A 17,713-nucleotide genomic window follows, 5' to 3' on the forward strand; every position below is an offset into this window, starting at 1 on the left:
CGTGTGTATTTGTGTGTGTGTGTGAGCGTGTGTATTTGTGTGTGTGGGTGAGCATGTGTATTTCAGTGTGTGTGTGTGTGTGTGTGTGAGCGTGTGTATTTGTGTGTGTGTGTGTGGGTGAGCATGTGTATTTGTGTGTGTGTGTGTGTGGGTGAGCATGTGTATTTGTGTGTGTGTGTGTGTGGGTGAGCGTGTGTGTGGGCGCGTGTGTGTGTGGGTGGGTGAGCGTGTGTATTTGTCTGTGTGTGTGTGTGTGTGGGTGAGTGTGTGTATTTGTGTGTGTGAGTGTGTGTGTGTGGGTGAGCATGTGTATTTGTGTGTGTGTGGGTGGGTGAGCGTGTGTATTTGTGTGTGTGTGTGTGTGTGTGTGTGGGTGAGCATGTGTATTTGTGTGTGTGTGTGTGTGGGTGAGCATGTGTATTTGTGTGTGTGTGTGTGAGTCTGTGTGTGGGTGAGCGTGTGTATTTGTGTGGGTGAGTGTGGGTGAGTGTGTGTATTTGTGTGTGTGAGAGTGTTTGTGTGTGTGTGTGTGTATGTGAAAGTGTGTGTGTGTGTGTATGTGAAAGTGTGTGTGTGCGTGTATGTGAAAGTGTGTAAATGTGTGTGCATTTGTGTGTGTGTGTGTGTGTGAGCATGTGTATTTGTGTGTGTGTGTGTGTGAGCATGTGTGTGAGTGTGTGTGTATGTGTATTTGTGTGTGAGTGTGTGTGTGTGGGTGAGCATGTGTATTTGTGAGTGTGTGTGAGCGTGTGTATTTGTGTGTGTGTGTGTGGGTGAGCGTGTGTATTAGTGTGTGTGTGTGAGCGTGTGTATTTGTGTGTGTGGGTGAGCATGTGTATTTCTGTGTGTGTGTGTGTGTGTGTGAGCGTGTGTATTTGTGTGTGTGTGTGTGGGTGAGCATGTGTATTTGTGTGTGAGTGTGTGTGTGGGTGAGCGTGTGTGTGGGCGCATGTGTGTGTGGGTGGGTGAGCGTGTGTATTTGTCTGTGTGTGTGTGTGTGGGTGAGCATGTGTATTTGTGTGTGTGTGGGTGAGCATGTGTATTTGTGTGTGTGTGGGTGAGCACGTGTATTTGTGTGTGTGTGTGTGTGAGCACGTGTATTTGTGTGTGTGTGAGCATGTGTATTTGTGTATGTGTGTGTGTGTGAGCATGTGTATTTGTGTGTGTGTGTGTGTGTGAGCATGTGTATTTGTGTGTGTGGGTGAGCATGTGTATTTGTGTGTGTGTGTGAGCATGTGTATTTGTGTGTGTGGGTGAGCATGTGTATTTGTGTGTGTGTGTGTGTGAGCATGTGTATTTATGTGTATGTGTGGCTGTGTGTGAGCATGTGTATGTGTGGGTGTGTGTGAGCATGTGTATTTGTGTGTGTGGGTGAGCACGTGTATTTGTGTGTGTGTGTGTGTGAGCATGTGTATTTGTGTGTGTGTGAGCATGTGTATTTGTGTATGTGTGTGTGTGAGCATGTGTATTTGTGTGTGTGGGTGAGCATGTGTATTTGTGTGTGTGAGCATGTGTATTTGTGTGTATGTGTGTGTGTGTGTGTGTGTGTGTGTGTGTGTGTGTGTGTGAGCATGTGTATTTGTGTGTGTGTGTGAGCATGTGTATTTGTGTGTGTGTGTGAGCATGTGTATTTGTGTGTGTGTGTGAGCATGTGTATTTGTGTGTGTGGGTGAGCATGTGTATTTGTGTGTTTGTGTGTGTGAGGGTGAGCATATGTATTTGCGTGTGTGTGTGTGTGCGGGTGAGTATGTGTATTTGCGTGTGTGTGTGTGGGTGAGCGTGTGTATTTGTGTGTGGGTGAGCATGTGTATTTGCGTGTGTGTGTGTGCGTGAGCGTGTGTATTTGTGTGTATTTGTGTGTGTGTATTTGTGTGTGTGTGGGTGAGCATGGGTATTTGTGTGTGTGTGTGTGAGCATGTGTATTTGTGAGTGTGTGTGTGGGTGAGCGTGTGTATTTGTGTGGGTGGGTGAGCGTGTGTATTTGTCTGTGTGTGTGTGAGTGTGTGCGGGTGAGCGTGTGTATTTGTGTGTGTGTGTGTGGGTGAGTGTGTGTATTTGTGTGTGTGTGTGGGTGAGCGTGTGTATTTGTGTGTGTGTGTGTGTGGGTGAGCGTGTGTATTTGTGTATGTGTGTGTGTGGGTGAGCATGTGTATTTGTGTGTGTGTGTGTGGGTGAGCATGTGTATTTGTGTGTGTGTGTGTGAGCATGTGCACTTGTGTGTGTGTGTGTGTGAGTGTGTGTGTGGGTGAGCGTGTGTATTTGTGTTTGTGTGTGTGAGCATGTGTATTTGTGTGTGTGTGGGTGAGCATGTGTATTTGTGTGTGTTTGTGTGTGTGTGTGTGAGCATGTGTATTTGTGAGTGTGTGTGTGAGCATGTGTATTTGTGTGTGTGTGGGTGAGCACGTGAGTGTGTGTGTGTGAGCATGTGTATTTGTGTGTGTGTGAGTGAGTGTGTGTGTGGCTGAGCATGTCTATTTGTTTGTGTGTGTGTGTGTGTGTGTGTGTGTGTGTGTATGTGTGTGCATGTGTATTTGTGTGTGAGTGTGTGTGTGTGGGTGAGCATGGGTATTTGTGTGTGTGTGTGTGAGCATGTGTATTTGTGAGTGTGTGTGTGGGTGAGCGTGTGTATTTGTGTGGGTGGGTGAGCGTGTGTATTTGTCTGTGTGTGTGTGAGTGTGTGCGGGTGAGCGTGTGTATTTGTGTGTGTGTGTGTGTGTGGGTGAGTGTGTGTATTTGTGTGTGTGTGTGTGGGTGAGCGTGTGTATTTGTGTGTGTGTGTGTGGGTGAGCGTGTGTATTTGTGTGTGTGTGTGTGGGTGAGCGTGTGTATTTGTGTGTGTGTGGGTGAGCATGTGTATTTGTGTGTGTGTGTGTGTGTGGGTGAGCATGTGTATTTGTGTGTGTGTGTGTGAGCATGTGCACTTGTGTGTGTGTGTGAGTGTGTGTGTGGGTGAGCGTGTGTATTTGTGTTTGTGTGTGTGAGCATGTGTATTTGTGTGTGTGTGGGTGAGCATGTGTATTTGTGTGTGTTTGTGTGTGTGTGTGTGAGCATGTGTATTTGTGAGTGTGTGTGTGAGCATGTGTATTTGTGTGTGTGTGGGTGAGCACGTGAGTGTGTGTGTGGCTGAGCATGTCTATTTGTTTGTGTGTGTGTGTGTGTATGTGTGTGCATGTGTATTTGTGTGTGAGTGTGTGTGTGTGGGTGAGCATGTGTATTTGTGTGTGAGTGTGAGCATGTGTATTTGTGTGTGTGTGAGCGTGTGTATTTGTGTGTGTGTGTGTGGGTGAGCGTGTGTATTTGTGTGTGTGTGTGAGCGTGTGTATTTGTGTGTGTGGGTGAGCATGTGTATTTCAGTGTGTGTGTGTGTGTGTGTGAGCGTGTGTATTTGTGTGTGTGTGTGTGGGTGAGCATGTGTATTTGTGTGTGTGTGTGTGTGGGTGAGCATGTGTATTTGTGTGTGTGTGTGTGTGGGTGAGCGTGTGTGTGGGCGCGTGTGTGTGTGGGTGGGTGAGCGTGTGTATTTGTCTGTGTGTGTGTGTGTGTGGGTGAGTGTGTGTATTTGTGTGTGTGAGTGTGTGTGTGTGGGTGAGCATGTGTATTTGTGTGTGTGTGGGTGGGTGAGCGTGTGTATTTGTGTGTGTGTGTGTGTGTGTGTGTGTGTGGGTGAGCATGTGTATTTGTGTGTGTGTGTGTGTGGGTGAGCATGTGTATTTGTGTGTGTGTGTGTGAGTCTGTGTGTGGGTGAGCGTGTGTATTTGTGTGGGTGAGTGTGGGTGAGTGTGTGTATTTGTGTGTGTGAGAGTGTTTGTGTGTGTGTATGTGAAAGTGTGTGTGTGCGTGTATGTGAAAGTGTGTAAATGTGTGTGCATTTGTGTGTGTGTGTGTGTGTGAGCATGTGTATTTGTGTGAGTGTGTGTGTGAACATGTGTATTTGTGTGTGTGTGGGTGAGCACGTGAGTGTGTGTGTGTGTGTGAGCATGTGGATTTGTGTGTGTGTGTGAGCATGTGTGTGAGCATGTGTATTTGTGTGTGAGTGTGTGTGTGTGGGTGAGCATGTGTATTTGTGTGTGAGTGTGTGTGTGTGGGTGAGCATGTGTATTTGTGTGTGTATGGGTGAGCATGTGTATTTGTGTGTGTGTGTGAGCATGTGTATTTGTGTGTGTGTGTGTGAGCATGTGTATTTGTGTGTGTGTGTGTGGGTGAGAGTGTGTATTTGTGTGTGTGTGTGTGTGGGTGAGCGTGTGTATTTGTGTGTGTGTGTGTGTGGGTGAGCGTGTGTATTTGTGTGTGTGTGTGGGTGTGTGTGTGTGAGCGTGTGTATTTGTGTGTGTGTGTGGGTGAGCGTGTGTATTTGTCTGTGTGTGTGTGTGTGGGCACGTGTGTGTATTTGTGTGTGTGTGTGGGTGGGTGAGCGTGTGTATTTGTCTGTGTGTGAGTGTGTGTGCGGGTGAGCATGTGTATTTGTGTGTATTTGTGTGTGTGGGTGAGCATGTGTATTTCAGTGTGTGTATGTGTGTGTGTGAGCGTGTGTATTTGAGTGTGTGTGTGTGTGTGTGGGTGAGCAGGTGTATTTGTGTGTGAGTGTGTGTGTGGGTGAGCGTGTGTGTGGGCGCGTGTGTGTGTGGGTGGGTGAGCGTGTGTATTTGTCTGTGTGTGTGTGTGTGGGCACGTGTGTGTATTTGTGTGGGTGTGTGGGTGGGTGAGCGTGTGTATTTGTGTGTGTGTGGGTGGGTGAGCGTGTGTATTTGTGTGTGTGTGTGTGTATGTGTGTGGGTGAGCATGTGTATTTGTGTGTGTGTGTGGGTGAGCATGTGTATTTGTGTGTGTGTGTGAGTCTGTGTGTGGGTGAGCGTGTGTATTTGTGTGGGTGAGTGTGGGTGAGTGTGTGTATTTGTGTGTGTGTGTGTGTGTGTATGTGAAAGTGTGTGTGTGTGTGTATGTGAAAGTGTGTGTGTGCGTGTATGTGAAAGTGTGTAAATGTGTGTGCATTTGTGTTTGTGTGTGTGTGAGCATGTGTATTTGTGTGAGTGTGTGTGTGAACATGTGTATTTGTGTGTGTGTGGGTGAGCACGTGAGTGTGTGTGTGTGTGAGCATGTGTATTTGTGTGTGTGTGTGAGCATGTGTATTTGTGTGTGAGTGTGTGTGTGTGGGTGAGCATGTGTATTTGTGTGTGTGTGGGTGAGCATGTGTATTTGTGTGTGTGTGTGAGCATGTGTATTTGTGTGTGTGTGTGAGCATGTGTATTTGTGTGTGTGTGTGTGAGCATGTGTATTTGTGTGTGTGTGTGTGGGTGAGCAGGTGTATTTGTGTGTGAGTGTGTGTGTGGGTGAGCGTGTGTGTGGGCGCGTGTGTGTGTGGGTGGGTGAGCGTGTGTATTTGTCTGTGTGTGTGTGTGTGGGCACGTGTGTGTATTTGTGTGGGTGTGTGGGTGGGTGAGCGTGTGTATTTGTGTGTGTGTGGGTGGGTGAGCGTGTGTATTTGTGTGTGTGTGTGTGTATGTGTGTGGGTGAGCATGTGTATTTGTGTGTGTGTGTGGGTGAGCATGTGTATTTGTGTGTGTGTGTGAGTCTGTGTGTGGGTGAGCGTGTGTATTTGTGTGGGTGAGTGTGGGTGAGTGTGTGTATTTGTGTGTGTGTGTGTGTGTGTATGTGAAAGTGTGTGTGTGTGTGTATGTGAAAGTGTGTGTGTGCGTGTATGTGAAAGTGTGTAAATGTGTGTGCATTTGTGTGTGTGTGTGTGTGAGCATGTGTATTTGTGTGAGTGTGTGTGTGAACATGTGTATTTGTGTGTGTGTGGGTGAGCACGTGAGTGTGTGTGTGTGTGAGCATGTGTATTTGTGTGTGTGTGTGAGCATGTGTATTTGTGTGAGTGTGTGTGTGTGGGTGAGCATGTGTATTTGTGTGTGTGTGGGTGAGCATGTGTATTTGTGTGTGTGTGTGAGCATGTGTATTTGTGTGTGTGTGTGTGAGCATGTGTATTTGTGTGTGTGTGTGGGTGGGTGAGCGTGTGTATTTGTCTGTGTGTGAGTGTGTGTGTGGCTGAGCATGTCTATTTGTTTGTGTGTGTGTGTGTGTATGTGTGTGCATGTGTATTTGTGTGTGAGTGTGGGTGAGCATGTGTATTTGTGTGTGAGTGTGAGCATGTGTATTTGTGTGTGTGTGAGCGTGTGTATTTGTGTGTGTGTGTGTGGGTGAGCGTGTGTATTTGTGTGTGTGTGTGAGCGTGTGTATTTGTGTGTGTGGGTGAGCATGTGTATTTCAGTGTGTGTGTGTGTGTGTGTGAGCGTGTGTATTTGTGTATGTGTGTGTGGGTGAGCATGTGTATTTGTGTGTGTGTGTGTGTGGGTGAGCATGTGTATTTGTGTGTGTGTGTGTGTGGGTGAGCGTGTGTGTGGGCGCGTGTGTGTGTGGGTGGGTGAGCGTGTGTATTTGTCTGTGTGTGTGTGTGTGTGGGTGAGTGTGTGTATTTGTGTGTGTGAGTGTGTGTGTGTGGGTGAGCATGTGTATTTGTGTGTGTGTGGGTGGGTGAGCGTGTGTATTTGTGTGTGTGTGTGTGTGTGTGTGTGTGTGTGGGTGAGCATGTGTATTTGTGTGTGTGTGGGTGAGCATGTGTATTTGTGTGTGTGTGTGTGAGTCTGTGTGTGGGTGAGCGTGTGTATTTGTGTGGGTGAGTGTGGGTGAGTGTGTGTATTTGTGTGTGTGAGAGTGTTTGTGTGTGTGTGTGTGTATGTGAAAGTGTGTGTGTGTGTGTATGTGAAAGTGTGTGTGTGCGTGTATGTGAAAGTGTGTAAATGTGTGTGCATTTGTGTGTGTGTGTGTGTGTGAGCATGTGTATTTGTGTGAGTGTGTGTGTGAACATGTGTATTTGTGTGTGTGTGGGTGAGCACGTGAGTGTGTGTGTGTGTGTGAGCATGTGGATTTGTGTGTGTGTGTGAGCATGTGTGTGAGCATGTGTATTTGTGTGTGAGTGTGTGTGTGTGGGTGAGCATGTGTATTTGTGTGTGAGTGTGTGTGTGTGGGTGAGCATGTGTATTTGTGTGTGTATGGGTGAGCATGTGTATTTGTGTGTGTGTGTGAGCATGTGTATTTGTGTGTGTGTGTGTGAGCATGTGTATTTGTGTGTGTGTGAGCATGTGTATTTGTGTGTGTGTGTGGGTGAGAGTGTGTATTTGTGTGTGTGTGTGTGTGGGTGAGCGTGTGTATTTGTGTGTGTGTGTGGGTGTGTGTGTGTGAGCGTGTGTATTTGTGTGTGTGTGTGGGTGAGCGTGTGTATTTGTCTGTGTGTGTGTGTGTGGGCACGTGTGTGTATTTGTGTGTGTGTGTGGGTGGGTGAGCGTGTGTATTTGTCTGTGTGTGAGTGTGTGTGCGGGTGAGCATGTGTATTTGTGTGTATTTGTGTGTGTGGGTGAGCATGTGTATTTCAGTGTGTGTATGTGTGTGTGTGAGCGTGTGTATTTGAGTGTGTGTGTGTGTGTGTGGGTGAGCAGGTGTATTTGTGTGTGAGTGTGTGTGTGGGTGAGCGTGTGTGTGGGCGCGTGTGTGTGTGGGTGGGTGAGCGTGTGTATTTGTCTGTGTGTGTGTGTGTGGGCACGTGTGTGTATTTGTGTGGGTGTGTGGGTGGGTGAGCGTGTGTATTTGTGTGTGTGTGGGTGGGTGAGCGTGTGTATTTGTGTGTGTGTGTGTGTATGTGTGTGGGTGAGCATGTGTATTTGTGTGTGTGTGTGGGTGAGCATGTGTATTTGTGTGTGTGTGTGAGTCTGTGTGTGGGTGAGCGTGTGTATTTGTGTGGGTGAGTGTGGGTGAGTGTGTGTATTTGTGTGTGTGTGTGTGTGTATGTGAAAGTGTGTGTGTGTGTGTATGTGAAAGTGTGTGTGTGCGTGTATGTGAAAGTGTGTAAATGTGTGTGCATTTGTGTGTGTGTGTGTGTGTGAGCATGTGTATTTGTGTGAGTGTGTGTGTGAACATGTGTATTTGTGTGTGTGTGGGTGAGCACGTGAGTGTGTGTGTGTGTGAGCATGTGTATTTGTGTGTGTGTGAGCATGTGTATTTGTGTGTGAGTGTGTGTGTGTGGGTGAGCATGTGTATTTGTGTGTGTGTGGGTGAGCATGTGTATTTGTGTGTGTGTGTGAGCATGTGTATTTGTGTGTGTGAGCATGTGTATTTGTGTGTGTGTGTGTGGGTGAGAGTGTGTATTTGTGTGTGTGTGTGTGGGTGAGCGTGTGTATTTGTGTGTGTGTGTGGGTGTGTGTGTGTGAGCGTGTGTATTTGTGTGTGTGTGTGTGGGTGAGCGTCTGTATTTGTCTGTGTGTGTGTGTGGGCACGTGTGTGTATTTGTGTGTGTGTGTGGGTGGGTGAGCGTGTGTATTTGTCTGTGTGTGAGTGTGTGTGCGGGTGAGCATGTGTATTTGTGTGTATTTGTGTGTGTGGGTGAGCATGTGTATTTCAGTGTGTGTATGTGTGTGTGTGAGCGTGTGTATTTGTGTGTGTGTGTGTGGGTGAGCAGGTGTATTTGTGTGTGAGTGTGTGTGTGGGTGAGCGTGTGTGTGGGCGCGTGTGTGTGTGGGTGGGTGAGCGTGTGTATTTGTCTGTGTGTGTGTGTGTGGGCACGTGTGTGTATTTGTGTGGGTGTGTGGGTGGGTGAGCGTGTGTATTTGTCTGTGTGTGAGTGTGTGTGCGGGTGAGCATGTGTATTTGTGTGTGTGTGTGTGGGTGAGTGTGTGTATTTGTGTGTGTGAGTGTGTGTGTGTGGGTGAGCGTGTGTATTTGTGTGTGTATGTGTGTGTGTGTGTGGGTGAGCATGTGTATTTGTGTGTGTGTGAGCACGTGTATTTGTGTGTGTGTGTGTGGGTGAGCATGTGTATTTGTGTGTGTGTGGGTGGGTGAGCGTGTGTATTTGTGTGTGTGTGTGTGTGTATGTGTGTGGGTGAGCATTTGTATTTGTGTGTGTGGGTGAGCATGTGTATTTGTGTGTGTGTGTGTGTGAGTCTGTGTGTGGGTGAGCGTGTGTATTTGTGTGTGTGAGTGTGTGTGTGTGTGGGTGAGCATGTGTGTGTGTGTGTGTGTGTATGTGAAAGTGTGTGTGTGTGTGTGAAAGTGTTTGTGTGTGTGAGAGTGTGTGTATTTGTGTGTATGTGAAAGTGTGTGTGTATGTGAAAGTGTGTGTGTGTGTATTTGAGTGTGTATGTGAGAGTGTGTGTGTGTGTGAAAGTGTGTGTGGATGTGAAAGTGTGTAAATGTGTGTGCATTTGTGTGTGAGCATGTGTACTTGTGTGTGAGTGTGTGTGTGGGTGAGCGTGTGTATTTGTGTGTGTGTGTGAGTGTGTGTGTGTATTTGTGTGTGTATTTGTGTGTGTGAGCATGTGTATTTGTGTGTGTGAGCATGTGTAATTGTGTGTGTGTGGGTGAACACGTGAGTGAGTGTGTGTGTGAGCATGTGTATTTGTGTGTGTGTGAGCATGTGTATTTGTGTGTGTGTGAGTGAGTGTGTGTGTGGGTGAGCGTGTGTATTTGTGTGTGTGTGTGTGTGGGTGAGCGTGTGTATTTGTGTGTGTATGAGTGTGTGTGAGCATGTGTATTTGTGTGTGTGTGTGTGGGTGAGCATGTGTATTTGTGCGTGTGTGTGTGTGAGCATGTGTATTTGTGTGTGTGTGTGTGAGCATGTGTATTTGTGTGTGTGGGTGAGCGTGTGTATTTGTGTGTGTGTGTGTGGGTGAGCGTGTGTATTTGTGGGTGAGCATGTGTATTTGTGTGTGAGTGTGTGTGTGGGTGAGCGTGTGGGTGGGCGTGTGGGTGGGTGAGCGTGTGTATTTGTCTGTGTGTGTGTGTGTGGGCGCGTGTGTGTATTTGTGTGTGTGTGTGGGTGGGTGAGCGTGTGTATTTGTCTGTGTGTGAGTGTGTGTGCGGGTGAGCGTGTGTATTTGTGTGTGTGTGTGTGTGTGGGTGAGTGTGTGTATTTGTGTGTGTGAGTGTGTGTGTGTGGGTCAGCGTGTGTATTTGTGTGTGTGTGGGTGAGCATGTGTATTTGTGTGTGGGTGAGCATGTGTATTTGTGTGTGTGTGAGCATGTGTATTTGTGTGTGTGGGTGAGCATGTGTATTTGTGTGTGTGTGTGTGTGGGTGAGCATGTGTATTTGTGTGTGTGTGGGTGAGCATGTGTATTTGTGTGTGTGTGTGTGAGTCTGTGTGTGGGTGAGTGTGTGTGTGTGTGTGTGTGCATGTGTGTGTGAAAGTGTGCGTGTGTGTGTGTGTGTGAAAGTGTGCGTGTGTGTGTGTGTGTGAAAGTGTGCGTGTGTGTGTGTGAGAAAGTGTTTGCGTGTGTGAGAGTGTTTGTGTGTGTGAAAGTGTGTGTATTTGTGTGTGTGTGAAAGTGTGTGTATGTGAAAGTGTGTGTGTATGTGAAAGTGTGTAAATGTGTGTGCATTTGTGTGTGTGTGTGTGCATTTGTGTGTGTGTGTGAGAGTGTGCATGTGAAAGTGTGTGTGTGTGTGTGTGTGCATGTGAAAGTGTGTGTGTGTATGTGAAAGTGTGTGTGTGTGTGTGTTGAAGTGTGTGTGTGTGTGTGTGTTGTGAGAGTGTGTGCATGTGAAAGTGTGTGTTTGTGAAAGTGTGTGTGTGTGTATATGTGTGTGTGAAAGTGTGTGTGTTTGTGAAAGTGTGTGTATGTGTGTGTGAAAGTGTGTATGTGAAAGTGTGTGTGTGTACATTTGTGTGTGAAAGTGTGTGTGTGTATGTGAAAGTGTGTGTGTGTGTGTGTGTGTGTGTGTGTGAAAGTGTGTATGTGAAAGTGTGTGTGTGTACATTTGTGTGTGAAAGTGTGTGTGTGTATGTGAAAGTGTGTGTGTGTGTGAAAGTGTGTATGTGAAAGTGTGTGTGTGTACATTTGTGTGTGAAAGTGTGTGTGCGTATGTGAAAGTGTGTGTGTGTGTATTTGTGTGTGTTTGTGAAAGTGTGTGTGTGTATATGTGTGTGTGAAAGTGTGTGTGTGTGTATTTGTGTGTGTTTGTGAAAGTGTGTGTGTGTATATGTGTGTGTGAAAGTGTGTGTGTGTACACCTGTGCGTGAGTGCGACTGTGTGTGAGAGTGTGAGTGCGAGTGTACAAAAGTGGGTTTTTACAACAAATGGGTTTTTACAACCACCCAGTCGTGCCACAGCTGCCGCCCACTGTGACTCACTTTTTATTTTAGTTTTGTGAATTAACTGACAATAGGATGAAGGGGTGGGATTCGAACTCGCGTCTCCTGGTTACGAGTCCAGTAGCAGAGCCGCTGTGCTGAACTGTGGACCCGCGCGTGCGGGTCGTGCGCAGGCTTGGGGTTGCACCCGCTTGGGAATATCGGTGTCCGTGCGTTACCAGACCGAGCTAAGGGCGCCCACAGGGGGCGTGGGGGGGGGGGTGGTGGAGGAAGGGATGTGAGCCCCCCCCAACCAAGAGAAGCCAGTTCCGTACCGAAACACTGTGACAGTCCCGAGGGCTCCGACAACCAGATCGGTCAACGTGTCACCATTCACATCCATCGTTCCACTCACTGCCTGGCCAAAGTATCTCAGTGCCGGCGAATACTCGGCACCCTGGATACGCTGTGAAAAGTAAGAGAGAGGGTATCGTCTCCTCAGCGTCTTGTTTTGAAAAATCTCATCCTCTTATTTAAATCCTCCACGGCCCTCGCCTCCCCCTCCCTCAATCTGTAACCTCCTCCAGCCCCCACAGCCCTCCGAGATCTCTGCACGCCTCCAATTCTGGCCCCTTGAAGACGGGAATTCCCTCCCTAAACCTCTCCGTCTCTCCCTCTCCCTCTCTCTTCCATGTTGGTCTTGCGACCGGGGGACTGAATTGGCTCGAATTAGGCTGAGGCCTCCGGGTTGACCCCCTGACCTGCTGACCCTGACCTTGACCCCGGCGCTGACCTCTGACCTGGCTGTATCTGGGGTTAATGCCACTCCTCTCCCCGTGGTAGATGTAGACACTCCCGCGATGCTCGTCCTCCAATGGTGCTCCAATAGCCACGTCCCCGATCCCATCACCATTCAGGTCTCTCAGCGCGGCGATAGAACTCCCGAACCGGCCCAGTCCATTCCCCTCACCTCCTCGGAGGGTCCCGCGGCAGGAGAAATTGCCCTGGAGAGAGAGCGAGGGAGAGAGGGCAATGAGTGGAGAGAGAGAGAGAGAGAGATGCGCATTGACCATTGGGATTGTGTACAGCGGGAGTGAACGGGAAGGGGTTTGGGTCCATTGGGATTGTGTACAGTGGAAGTGAACGGGAAGGGGTTCGGGTCCATTGGGATTGTGTACAGTGGAAGTGAACGGGAAGGGGTTCGGGTCCATTGAGTTTGTGTACAGTGGGAGTCAACGGGAAGAGGTTTGGGTCCATTAGGATTGTGTACAGTGGGAGTGAACGGGAAGAGGTTTGGGTCCATTAGGATTGTGTACAGTGGGAGTGAACGGGAAGGGGTTTGGGTAAACTGGGATTGTGCATGGTGGGAATGAATGGGAAGGTGTTCGTATCCATTGGGATTGTGTACAGTGGGAATGAACAGGAAGGGGTTTGTGTCCATTGGGATTGTGTACAGTGGGAGTGAAGGGGAAGGGTTTCGTGTCCATTGGGATCGTGAACGGTGGGAGTGAACGGGAAGGGGTTCGTGTCCATTGGGATTGTGTACAGCGGGAGTGAACGGGAAGGGGTTTGGGTCCATTGGGATTGTGTACAGTGAGATTGAACAGGAAGGGGTTCGGGCCCATTGGGATTCGTTACAGTGGGAGTGAACGGGAAGGGGTTTGGGCCCATTGGGATTGTGCACAGTGAGAGTGAACAGTAAGGGGTTTGGGTCCAATGGGATTGTGTACAGTGGGAGTGAACAGGAAGGGGTTCGGGCCCATTGGGATTCGTTACAGTGGGAGTGAACGGGAAGGGGTTTGGGCCCATTGGGATTGTGTACAATGGGAGTGAACGGGAAGGGGTTTGGGCCCATTGGGATTGTGCACAGTGGGAGTGAACAGGAAGGGGTTCGGGCCCATTGGGATTGTGTACAATGGGAGTGAACGGGAAGGGTTTGGGCCCATTGGGATTGTGTACAGTGGGAGTGAACGGGAAGGTGTTCGGGTCCATTGGGATTGTGTACAGTGGGAGTGAACGGGAAGGGGTTTGGGGTCCATTGGGATTGTGTACGGCGGGAGTGAACGGGAAGGGGTTCGGGCCCATTGGGATTGTGTACAATGGGAGTGAACGGGAAGGGTTTGGGCCCATTGGGATTGTGTACAGTGGGAGTGAACGGGAAGGTGTTCGGGTCCATTGGGATTGTGTACAGTGGGAGTGAACGGGAAGGGGTTTGGGTCCATTGGGATTGTGTACAGTGGGAGTGAACGGGAAGGGGTTTGGGGTCCATTGGGATTGTGTACGGCGGGAGTGAACGGGAAGGGGTTCGTGTCCAATGGGATTGTGTACAGTGGGAGAGAACGGGAAGGGGTTCGGGTCCATTGGGATTGTGTACGGTGGGAGTGAACAGGAAGGGGTTCGGGTCCATTGGGATTGTGTACAGCGGGAGTGAACGGGAAGGGGTTCGTGTCCAATGGGATTGTGTACAGTGGGAGAGAACGGGAAGGGGTTCGGGTCCATTGGGATTGTGTACAGCAGGAGTGAATGGGAAGGGGTTTGGGTCCATTGGTATTGTGTACGGTGGGAGTGAATGGAAAGGGGTTCGTGTCCACTGGGATTGTGAACGGTGGGAGTGAACGGGAAGGGATTTGTGTCCATTGGGATTGTGTACAGTGGGAATGAACGGGAAGGGGTTTGTGTCCATTGGGATTGTGTACAGTGGGAGTGAACGGGAAGGGGTTCGTGTCCACTGGGATTGTGTACAGTGGGAGTGAACGGGAAGGGGTTTGGGCCCATTGGGATTGTGCACAGTGAGAGTGAACAGGAATGGGTTTGGGTCCATTGGGATTGTGTACAGTGGGAGTGAACGGGAAGGGGTTCGTGTCCACTGGGATTGTGTACAGTGGGAGTGAACGGGAAGGGGTTTGGGCCCATTGGGATTGTGTACAGTGGGAGTGAACGGGAAGGGGTTTGGGTCCATTGGGATTGTGTACAGTGGGAGTGAACGGGAAGGGGTTTGGGTCCATTGGGATTGTGTACATCGGGAGTGAACGGGAAGGTGTTCGGGTCCATTGGGATTGTGTACAGTGGGAGTGAACGGGAAGGGGTTTGGGTCCATTGGGATTGTGTACAGTGGGAGTGAACGGGAAGGGGTTCAGGTCCATTGGGATTGTGTACATCGGGAGTGAACGGGAAGGTGTTCGGGTCCATTGGGATTGTGTACAGCGGGAGAGAACGGGAAGGGGTTCGGGTCCATTGGGATTGTGTACAGCGGGAGTGAACAGGAAGGTGTTTGGGTCCATTGGGATTGTGTACGGTGGGAGTGAACAGGAAGGGGTTCGGGCCCATTGGGATTTTGTACAATGGGAGTAAACGGGAAGGGGTTTGGGCCCATTGGGATTGTGTACAGTGGGAGTGAACGGGAAGGGGTTTGGGCCCATTGGGATTTTGTACAATGGGAGTAAACGGGAAGGGGTTTGGGTCCATTGGGATTGTGTACAGTGAGATTGAACGGGAAGGGGTTTGGGTCCATTGGGATTGTGTACAGTGGGAGTGAACGGGAAGGGGTTCGGGCGCATTGGGATTGTGTACGGTGGGAGTGAACGGGAAGGGGTTTGGGTCCATTGGGATTGTGTACAGTGGGAGTGAACAGGAAGGGGTTTGGGCCCATTGGGATTGTGTACAGTGAGAGTGAACGGGAAGGGGTTTGGGTCCATTTGGATTGTGTACATCGGGAGTGAACGGGTAGGGGTTTGTGTCCACTGGGATTGAGTACAATAGGAGTGAACGGGAAGGGGATTGGTGTCCATTGGGATTGTGTACAGTGGGAGTGAACGGGAAGGGGTTCAGGTCATTTGGGATTGGGTACAGCGGGAGTGAACGGGAAGGTGTTCAGGTCCATTGGGATTGTGTACAGTGGGAGTGAACGGGTAGGGGTTTGTGTCCACTGGGATTGAGTACAATAGGAGTGAACGGGAAGGGGTTTGTGTCCATTGGGATTGTTTACAGTGGGAGTGAACGGGAAGGGGTTCGGGCCCATTGGGATTGTGTACAGTGGGTGTGAACGGGAAGGGGTTTGGGCCCATTGGGATTGTGGACAGTGGGAGTGAACGGGAAGGGGTTTGGGTCCTTTGGGATTATGTACAGTGGGAGTGAACGGGAAGGGGTTTGGGGTCCTTTGGGATTATGTACAGTAGGAGTGAACGGGAAGGGGTTCAGGTCCATTGGGATTCTGTACAGCGGGAGTGAACGGGAAGAGGATTGGTATCCATTGGGATTGTGTACAGTGGGATGTGAACGGGAAGGGGTTCAGGTCCATTGGAATTGTGTACAGCGGGAGTGAACGGGAAGGTGTTCGGGTCCATTGGGATTGTGTACAGCGGGAGTGAACGGGAAGGGGTTCAGGTCCATTGGGATTGTGTACAGCGGGAGTGAACGGGAAGGTGTTCGGGTCCATTGGGATTGTGAACAGCGGGAGTGAACGGGAAGGGGTTCGTGTCCACTGGGATTGTGTACAGTTCAAGTGAACGGGAAGGGATTTGGGGTCCGTTGGGATTGTGTGCAGTGGGAGTGAACGGGAAGGGGTTTGTGTCCATTGGGATTGTGTACAGTGTGAGTGAACGGGAAGGTGTTCAGGTCCATTGGGATTGTGTACAATGGGAGTGAACGGGAAGGTTTTCGGGTCCATTGGGATTGTGTACAGTGGGAGTGAACGGGAAGGGGTTCGGGTCCATTGGGATTCTGTATGGTGAGAGTGAATGGAAAGGGGTTCGTGTCCACTGGGATTGTGAACGGTGGGAGTGAACGGGAAGGGATTTGTGTCCATTGGGATTGTGTACAGTGGGAATGAACGGGAAGGGGTTTGTGTCCATTGGGATTGTGTACAGTGGGAGTGAACGGGAAGGGGTTTGGGTCCATTGGGATTGTGTACAGTGGGAGTGAACGGGCAGGGGTTTGGGTCCATTGGGATTGTGTACAGTGGGAGTGAACGGGAAGGGGTTTGGGCCCATTGGGATTGTGTACAGTGGGAGTGAATGGAAAGGGGTTCGTGTCCACTGGGATTGTGAACGGTGGGAGTGAACGGGAAGGGGTTCGTGTCCACTGGGATTGTGAAGGGTGGGAGTGAATGGGAAGGGGTTCGGGCCCATTGGGATTGTGTACAGTGAGAGTGAACAGGAATGGGTTGGGGCCCATTGGGATTGTGTACATGGGGAGTGAACGGGAAGGGGTTTGGGCCCATTGGGATTGTGTACAGTGAGAGTGAACGGGAAGGGGTTTGGGTCCATTGGGATTGTGTACAGTGGGAGTGAACGGGAAGGGGTTCAGGTCCATTGGGATTGTGTACATCGGGAGTGAACGGGAAGGTGTTCGGGTCCATTGGGATTGTGTACAGCGGGAGAGAACGGGAAGGGGTTCGGGTCCATTGGGATTGTGTACAGCGGGAGTGAACAGGAAGGTGTTTGGGTCCATTGGGATTTTGTACAATGGGAGTGAACGGGAAGGGGTTCGGGTCCATTGGGATTGTGTACGGTGGGAGTGAACAGGAAGGGGTTCGGGCCCATTGGGATTTTGTACAATGGGAGTAAACGGGAAGGGGTTTGGGCCCATTGGGATTGTGTACAGTGGGAGTGAACGGGAAGGGGTTCGGGCGCATTGGGATTGTGTACGGTGGGAGTGAACGGGAAGGGGTTCGGGCCCATTGGGATTGTGTACAGTGGGAGTGAACGGGAAGGGGTTCGGGCGCATTGGGATTGTGTACGGTGGGAGTGAACGGGAAGGGGTTCGGGCCCATTGGGATTGTGTACAGTGGGAGTGAACAGGAAGGGGTTTGGGCCCATTGGGATTGTGTACAGTGGGAGTGAACAGGAAGGGGTTTGGGCCCATTGGGATTGTGTACAGTGGGAGTGAATGGGAAGGGGTTTGTGTCCATTGGGATTGTGTACAGTGAGAGTGAACGGGAAGGAGTTTGGGTCCATTTGGATTGTGTACATCGGGAGTGAACGGGAAGGTGTTCGGGTCCATTGGGATTGTGTACAGTGGGAGTGAACGGGAAGGGGTTCAGGTCCATTGGGATTGTGTACATCGCGAGTGAACGGGAAGGTGTTCGGTTCCATTGGGATTATGTACAGCGGGAGTGAACGGGAAAGGGTTCGTGTCCACTGGGATTGTGTACAGTGGGAGAGAACGGGAAGGGGTTCCGGTCCATTGGGATTGTGTACGGTGGGAGTGAACGGGAAGGTGTTTGGGTCCATTGGGATTATGTACAGTGGGAGTGAACGGGAAGGGGTTCGTGTCCACTGGGATTGTGTACAGTGGGAGTGAACGGGAAGGGGATTGGTGTCCATTGGGATTGTGTACAGTGGGAGTGAACGGGAAGGGGTTCAGGTCATTTGGGATTGGGTACAGCGGGAGTGAACGGGAAGGTGTTCAGGTCCATTGGGATTGTGTACAGTGGGAGTGAACGGGTAGGGGTTTGTGTCCACTGGGATTGTTTACAGTGGGAGTGAACGGGAAGGGGTTCGGGCCCATTGGGATTGTGTACAGTGGGAGTGAACGGGAAGGGGTTTGGGCCCATTGGGATTGTGGACAGTGAGAGTGAACGGGAAGGGGTTTGGGTCCATTGG

The 17,713-nt window shown here is 50.0% G+C and overlaps 1 protein-coding gene across 1 annotated transcript in view; it reads right to left on the reverse strand.

Annotated features, from left to right (window-relative positions):
* LOC137361838 (integrin alpha-M-like) overlaps window positions 1-17,713 on the reverse strand; it is a gene marked incomplete at its 5' end in the record, with an annotated part of 127,154 nt that overhangs the window by 69,240 nt on the left and 40,201 nt on the right. The window contains 2 exons of the mRNA XM_068026441.1: window positions 11,447-11,577; window positions 11,912-12,115. Of these exons, the coding sequence (XP_067882542.1) occupies window positions 11,447-11,577; window positions 11,912-12,115 (335 nt within the window). The remainder of the gene's footprint in view (window positions 1-11,446; window positions 11,578-11,911; window positions 12,116-17,713) is intronic.

This window comes from Heterodontus francisci, unplaced genomic scaffold (assembly GCF_036365525.1).
Source record: "Heterodontus francisci isolate sHetFra1 unplaced genomic scaffold, sHetFra1.hap1 HAP1_SCAFFOLD_1104, whole genome shotgun sequence".
Classification (NCBI taxonomy): Eukaryota; Metazoa; Chordata; class Chondrichthyes; order Heterodontiformes; family Heterodontidae; genus Heterodontus; species Heterodontus francisci.